This window comes from Melitaea cinxia, chromosome 5 (genome assembly GCF_905220565.1).
Source record: "Melitaea cinxia chromosome 5, ilMelCinx1.1, whole genome shotgun sequence".
Lineage (NCBI taxonomy): Eukaryota > Metazoa > Arthropoda > Insecta > Lepidoptera > Nymphalidae > Melitaea > Melitaea cinxia.
Genome location: NC_059398.1, coordinates 105,612 through 114,033, shown reverse-complemented (window position 1 = coordinate 114,033; position 8,422 = coordinate 105,612). Strand labels below are relative to the sequence as shown.

Sequence of the window (8,422 nt, the reverse complement as noted above, 5' to 3'; positions counted from 1 at the left end):
TCATCAAAATCTGTCTAGCCGTCAAGGAGGAGTTTAGTGACATACACACGCACACAAGAAATATATATATATATATATGAAGATAATAACAGACGACCGTGTGTATATTGTGTAGATATTTATTTATTTAAAAATATAATAATATACATTTTTACAATTTTTATCACAATAGTTTATATTCACTTATAAAAGCTCTTTATAAATTCACAATAAATTATTGACTTTCAAAGTTATCTCACAGTAAAAGTTTAAGTTACTTACATATATACCAAATATTAAAATTTATGTAAGACAAAAAAACTCCATACTTTAATCAGTTAAAAACTGATTATTTCATAATCATATCACACCTGTGCCTACGCTAGCGCTATTCTGGAGGGTTTTTGAACTGTTATTCAGTGCTGAAAGCTGGACACGTTTACAAGCCTTTTTCTTTCAAACTTATTTCTCCTTTCTTCTACACTCCAATTCACTCTATAGTTGTGGGATCAAGTATTGGTCGCGTTCCACCAAGCGTCCGCACCGCCCGCATCATGTTTTCACCATGCATGCCGCCATATTGCCAGCACACAGCTGACGCCTGACATTTAACAGCGCCCAAATATGCGTTCCACTTATAAAATTCGCCCACAACGTCCATTGTTATTTCCACAAATGACGTCACGCGCTTTTAGATGACATAATGTGGCGTTTTGGCGGGATTTTTAAAAAACAATATCCTAAACATGATTTTGAGTACCCAAAAAAGCTATAACGTTTTATTTGCTATGGAAACAAGCATTCATAAAGATTAATTTACAACGCTTTCTGAAAATTTATCTGATTCCCTATTACAGCGATCGTGGTCGATGGCGTTGTGGGCCTTTAGTCGAACGCGCCCATACTTCATTTTCAATATGGCGGCATCGGCGTTCCCAAATGTCAATGTATTGCTTGAGCATCATGAGTTTTTCCTAATAATAAAGCATTTTGCTGTAAAATTAGTTTAATGATACGTGTGATATTATTAATTATATAATAAGCGCAATTTAATACCTTACTTAAGAACAATATATTATAATAAGTGATTTTAAAGTATGAAGTGATAATCAAAAAGTATATAAAGTTATAAGTATTAATGGCTCAGCGTTTCCCAACGAGTGGGCCTAGCCCTGCTCCTCCTGCAGGTGGCATGCCGCCCCAGCAGCGGTATCCTGGACCGGCCCAGCCTCAAGGATCACCCATGCCACCTAGGCCATACTCAGGACCAACATTCCCGGTATTGTTATATTCCCATACAGTACGGATGTCGTGTCTATCTGAAGTAATCTAAAGCTTTCATCTATGTTTTTCGAGATCATTTACATTCATTATGATCTATTCTCCTTATTTTTGCCGATTCTTCTCTTTAGAATCTACAAATCCAATAGGTAGTTGTTTTTGATAAAAAAAAATATGAAAAATGACGATTGAATAATGCTTTTGTTTGAAACGTAAAACTTAGATAAAGACGTTTTCTATTTTATTATACTTGCTGTGGTTAAATATATAAGGGAATTTAATTTCAAGTCAGACATTACTTAAATAATGAAGTAGCAAAGCATAATACTTGATTACAAACCTAACACAAGTAAAATGTTACTCTGTTCGACTAAAACAAACAGTTTAATTACTTATCACAACTCTGTAATCAACAACCCAAGCCTAAAGACACAGACTATGTCTCAATAATCTAAAATTATCTTTTTTTCCCTCAAAACTTGTAATGTTCTACCATATAAAAGTATTAACACTGCACTAATGCAAAGTATTGTCTAACACCAACAAAACTCATGAATATTTTCCAATCTAGTGAAAAAAATTTTGTGTGATGGATTAATAAATGTTCAGACGGGTAGATTAAAATTCTAATAATTATCTATTTATCCTATTTTTTGCATATTAGATCTCGGTGATTTTAGTTAAATATCTCTTTTGAATAGATATCAGCCAGTTATAATTTTATCTTGTGAATAGATGTTCCAATTCTCTTCAGCCTGTAATATCCAACTGCTGAGCATAGGCCTCTTTCCCCATGTTGGAGAAGGATCAGAGCTTAGTCCACCACCCTGCTCTAATGCGGGTTGGCGGATATATTTCCCACTAAGGATAACGATTGCTATCAGATGTACATGATAACAATCAGGACCGACTACTACTATCTACAAGACACAGTGGGGAAACCCACAAGGACTGCATAAACACCCAGACCACGGCAAACATCTGTACGACCAAACAGTTGTTTTTCATGTGTGGGTATTGAACCCACAACTGCCAGTACAACAGCCACAAACTAGTGCTGTGACAGTTGAGAGAGATATATAAGTTAGATAAAGCTAAAGAATATTTACTTCACACTTACTCATTTTTTAGGGAGTAGTAAATGTTTATGTAATGTATAATACACATGAGTTCACGCCATTTTTATCGTGAACTTGTCTTATGTCCAGCGGTGGACTGTGTTGGGCAGAAGTGAATGTATAATATTAAATAAGTTTTACCGACTGACTTATACCGTTAAGTATCTAGTAATGTGGTCTCTGCACAGCCCCGGAGCGGGTTCACGCCCCCGCCGGCGGGCGCGGTGGCCGTGGCGGGGGGCGGGGCGGGCGCGCGGCCCGGGGCGGCGCCCCCGCCCGCCGGCTACAGCGCGCCGCGCCCGCCCGCCGCGCCGCCCGCCCCCAAGCGCCCGCCCGACGCGCGCGCGCCGCTGCCCCCGCAGCACAAGCCACAGCACTACGCCGGGTATGTGACCACGAGCTGTAACTATTTTATAAGTATAGTCGTTGTGATGCCTTGTTTAGAAAGAAATAGTTATATCCGATGTGTGGCTAAATTTACTATTTGATATTATAGTGCTAAACAGTTAATAATAACGATAACTTGTCACACGCAACGGCCCCAGTAGGTTTTTCTGTAGGTTTTTCGGGGGTCTGGAAAAACACAATACAAACACCCACACCATGAGAAACACCTGTATGACCAATACAAATTTATACAGACTTGCAAAGATATTGATGATAATAATCTTTAAAAGTCCAAAATACTAGATTTAGAGTGACATCACTTTATATTTCGAGTTAGTCTCAGCAAGCCCTTTAATTCGATACTCATATTGAAGGAATGCATTAAAATAACTACCCCGGCATGTTGGCTTTAGATTAACCTCACATAGCAAACCATGTCATTATCCAAACTAAACGAGTGCATAAAATATTAGCTTAATTGTTTGACAATAATTGCATCCTTCAAAATTGAGTAGCAAGATTTCCACTCCAACAAATGTACATACTTATAAACATTGCAAGTCAAATAAAAGCTTTTAAAAAGTACAGTAATATTGAGTAAGGAAATTGTCAATAAATTAATAATTTTCTAATAAATAATTTTCTTTTGTACGTTCGGCAGTGATACGTACGGCGGCGGCGGTGGTAAGCGTAAGAAGCGTCTCGCAGACAAGATTCTGCCTCAAAAGGTTCGTGACCTGGTACCCGAGTCGCAGGCCTACATGGACCTGCTGGCCTTCGAGCGCAAGCTGGACGCCACCATCATGCGAAAGCGACTCGACATCCAGGAGGCCCTCAAGCGACCCATGAAGCAGAAGCGCAAGCTGCGCATCTTCATATCCAACACATTCTACCCTGGTATGATAATAATAATAATAATAATAATATTGTTTATTGTACACCACAGATAAATAAGTAATTATGCAATAAAACATGTACAAAGATGTTCACACGACTTTGACCAATTGACTATGTTAGTAATAAAAAATTAAGAATAATTATTGATTCTCAGGTCAAGGCGACAACGCCGTTGCTTCGTGGGAGCTACGTGTGGAGGGACGTTTACTCGATGACACTAAAAATGATCCTAATAAGGTGAGTGATTATGATTATATTATGATTTGTTAAAATTCTGCCAATTCATAAACGTGACCGATTACAACTCTTAACTTACCATAAAGTTACCGACATACTAAAGTCGTAAACGAAAAATTCCAGGTGAAACGCAAGTTCTCGTCGTTCTTCAAGTCGCTCGTGATCGAGCTGGACAAGGAGCTGTACGGTCCGGACAACCACCTGGTGGAGTGGCACCGCACTCTCACCACGCAGGAGACGGACGGCTTCCAGGTGAAGCGGCCCGGCTACAAGAACGTCCGCTGCACCATCCTGCTGCTCCTGGACTACCAGCCGCTGCAGTTCAAGCTGGACGCGCGCCTGGCGCGGCTGCTGGGCGTGCACACGCAGGCGCGGCCCGTCATCGTGAACGCGCTCTGGCAGTACGTGAAGACGCACCGCCTGCAGGACCCGCACGAGCGCGAGTACATCGCCTGCGACAAGTACCTGGAGCAGATCTTCGGCTGCGCGCGCATGAAGCTGGCCGAGGTGCCGGCGCGCCTGGGCGCGCTGCTGCACGCGCCCGACCCCATCGTCATCAACCACCTCATCTCCGTCGAGCCGCCGCACGACAGCAAGCAGACCGCCTGCTACGACATCGACGTCGAGGTGCGCCCGCCCGCACTCGCACACGCACACACACTCGCACTCCGCTCACACACACACACACTCACGGGTGCCGCTGTTGCAGGTGGACGACACGCTCAAGACGCAGATGAACAACTTCCTGCTGAGCACGGCCAACCAGCAGGAGATACAAGGCCTGGACACGAAAATACATGAAACGGTAAGTTTTATAATAAATACTTACAGTACAACGTGCTGTGGTGAAACTGATTTCGATTAACTTTTACTTTCAGGTGGACACCATTAATCAACTTAAGACGAATCGAGAATTTTTCTTGAGCTTCAGTAAGGATCCACAGCAGTTCATACAGAAGTGGCTCGTCAGTCAGTCTAGAGATCTGAAGGTACTCTTGTTTATAAGTTTCTTCCTCAATGATAGTATATTGACAAAATACCGCAAACGATATCGAAAATATCATTCCAAATTATAGTGTAATTTTAACTAAAGTGGTCCAAATGTCTCGATAGTTTTGTTAGATCTTTCAAAACAAGTAAAAATCCGAAAGTAATTTTTTTATATTAAAATAATAAGTTTGCGTCAGCTCTGATTGAGGGAAAGTTTGATCGTCGAGATAATCTCCCACAAACGTGACCCCGCGCCATCTTGACGCGGAATAACAATTCGCCTTGTCCGCAGACCATGAACGGCGGCTCGGGCGGCAACCCCGAGGAGGAGCGGCGCGCCGAGTTCTACGGGCAGGCGTGGGCGGGCGAGGGCGTGGCGCGCTACCTGCACGCGCGCCTCGCCGCGCGCCGCCGCGACCTCGACCTGGCGCTGCAGCCGCCGCACCTCGCGCGCCTGTAGGAGCGCGACCTCGACCTGGCGCTGCAGCCGCCGCACCTCGCGCGCCTGTAGGAGCGCGACCTCGACCTGGCGCTGCAGCCGCCGCACCTCGCGCGCCTGTAGGAGCGCGACCTCGACCTGGCGCTGCAGCCGCCGCACCTCGCGCGCCTGTAGGAGCGCGACCTCGACCTGGCGCTGCAGCCGCCGCACCTCGCGCGCCTGTAGGAGCGCGACCTCGACCTGGCGCTGCAGCCGCCGCACCTCGCGCGCCTGTAGGCCCCGCTCGACCGCGACCTGGCGCTGCAGCCGCCGCACCTCGCGCGCCTGTAGGAGCGCGACCTCGACCTGGCGCTGCAGCCGCCGCACCTCGCGCGCCTGTAGGACCGCGCGACCGCGACACGACCTCTCCGCCGCCTCTACAGCTCTCGACGTGCGCCACGGGATGAGCGCACTACTTTGATAAATAAATTTATTCGATACAATTATTGTTTTATTTCAACCATAGAGCAACACGGAGGGGAGTAGCCATACACAGGCGTTCCCCTCTGTCAAAGTATAAGTCCAAGTGGTCTTACGCGCACAATAAAACTAGTTTCAGCGGCACTGCTCACTAGACTAAATCTAGTTTCGCGATTAAATCAATGTCCTTCAAAATGCCGAATTGTTTTTTGCTGCAAAAACAGATCTGCCACGTCAAATTTACTAAAAGATGGCGTTACCTTTCATACGTAACTATTTTTTTATCTCATTATTACTTGTATACTTCTTTTATACCTGTTTTAAACTTAAAAATTACAAATATTATCGGTCCTGTTGACTCGATTTGTTTACCAAAACAGGCCGCTCACCTTCATACAATATGCGGATCGGTCGAGTGACTGATCGGAGTCTATTTCCGAGAAGTCACTGTCGCCGAGCGATAGTGTTGTTACCGGTTTGCTTTTAGACAGTTATCGATAAAAACGGCAAAGGAGAAAGAGGAGACAGTCATTTTTGAGATTTTGATTAATTGTTTAAAATATTATATTGCTAGCTTTTTTTAATAAACATAGTAGTTATATAATAAAATTGCATTAAATTAAATATAATACAACTGCCTGCAACATTTTACACAATAACTAAATAGGTATTTAAGACGCGCAAATTTTTATGAATTCTGTGAACACAGCCTCGAATGCCAGAGTGCCTAGTGCGAGTTCTATCTAATCCGTCTCGCAATAACGGGCGTAAACTTTAACTTCATTTTGTATGGGAACTTCGGGATTTCAACCTAGTCCTCGTGTTTACCGCTAAATGACTATATCGATTGTATCGTATACTATTCTTTATCGTCTAGGCTGCACTGTTTAAATTCCCATACAAAATAATTTTCACGTATAAATGCGTTTCTGTGAATAAAACTGGCACTAGGCACTCTGATATATACACTGACAATTAATTGGTCGTCCTTGCTAACGTTCACAATATTTTTTTGACAAGAAATAGGTAAAAAGAAAATGGGCACGGCGTTGTTGTCGCGTGTCGCGGCAGTAGGTACTGGGTACATCAAAGGTAAGTATGTATTTACGTAAACACGAATGCTCTTATTCGTTGCAGCGGTTGATCGTTCGTGTTAGCGCGAAATTTATAAGTAGTGTAAAAAATATTTTGTTTTTATTTTTTATTATTGCGTTTTACAAGGAAATAAACTAGAAAGTAATCTGAAGTAAATTATTTTAAAAACTATATTTATTAGTTATACTATTTACCTAAATGATATCTTTGGGGCACTTGGGAAAAAATGATTTTGGGTTGTATATAAATCATCACTTTCCTTAGTACTCCGAAAAAAAAAACTATTTAATCGAAATTTTGTTTTTATCGTGATTTATAGAAAATAGGGCTATTATGTACAATATAGGTAGATTTTTTTTATCGGAGGTTAAATTTTTGTTATTTCTGACTTTACCCTAATTCCGGTGCTGCGGTAAGTGTACTCATGCTCCGTACTGCGACTATCACGCGTTATTTTCGAACAAATTTACGTAAAAACTATCTTTACTGCAAGATCCAAAATACGATACGAACTGACCTTTAACGACTGACAAATCGACACTTGAATGAAATCGACACAAGAATTGTATGAAATTCTTGTGATTAAATTAGTTTAATCTCTACTTAAATTTTAATTTTGTTTCGTGCAACTCGGCGTTTGAGACTAAATGAATCATACGAATATTTTCATAACATTAGGCTATAATTGGTACAAGTATAGCATAATATCAGTAGTTCGGCTCGAACCGAAATCTCGAAATCTACCTACAGATCTGACAAATATAATATTTACAATACAGTTAATCTTTATTGTAAACTAAGTAAAACAGATACACAGGACAGGATAAGTCCAATAAAGATAAATAATAATAATACCTACAGATTACGTTTTACATTTTTTTTCCTTTGTTCTTTCCTGCTCCTCAGAATGTCTTTATATACAACGTTCACAGCTTTTTAACCGACTTCCAAAAAAGGTGGAGGTTCTTCATTTGATTGTATTTTTTTAATGTATGTTATTTCAGAATTTTTGACTGGTCGGATCGATTTTTTTTAATTGAAAAGTGTTGCGTGTCATGTGGTCCCATTTAAATTTAATTGAGATCTGACGTCCTAAGGGTGTCTCCTAGCGAGATCGTACCTCTGCTTAGGTAAAAGTCGGTGTGGTGGGCAAAGCGCGGCCTTCGATGCGCTATTGTTTTTATTATTATTTATTTAGGCACGCGACGTCGCCGATAACTACTTTTTGAGTAATCTTTGATAACGCGTAGTTACTTGACTATTTTTTCGTCGATCTACGTTGTATTACTCGTCGATGTAATTGAAGTCGGTTTTTTTTTTCGTTTACGAGCAAACACAATTATTTATTTTATTGTAATTGCTGTTCAAAAAATAAAATAAAAAAAAAACATCTAAAGTAAGCAGCTTCTGTTATGGGTATGTAGCGATTTAATGCTAATAATGCGACTGGTTGTTTGATGTTTTTTGAGATTGAATTGGGATTATTTCAGCAATTTTATATAGGTATTGATTATTTATTTATTTCTCTATGTTAATACGT

General features: G+C 41.4%; 1 protein-coding gene across 1 annotated transcript; it reads left to right on the top strand.

The window, feature by feature from the left end:
• The first annotated feature begins 1,117 nt into the window (after window positions 1-1,117).
• Window positions 1,118-5,810, top strand: LOC123653931 (brahma-associated protein of 60 kDa). Its single transcript, XM_045589907.1, has 8 exons — window positions 1,118-1,258; window positions 2,567-2,763; window positions 3,427-3,662; window positions 3,817-3,899; window positions 4,023-4,526; window positions 4,609-4,704; window positions 4,778-4,888; window positions 5,182-5,810. The coding sequence occupies exons 1-8, from the start codon at window positions 1,118-1,120 to the stop codon at window positions 5,347-5,349; spliced, it is 1,536 nt and encodes a 511-aa protein (XP_045445863.1). The 3' UTR covers window positions 5,350-5,810.
• Window positions 5,811-8,422: the final 2,612 nt, after the last annotated feature.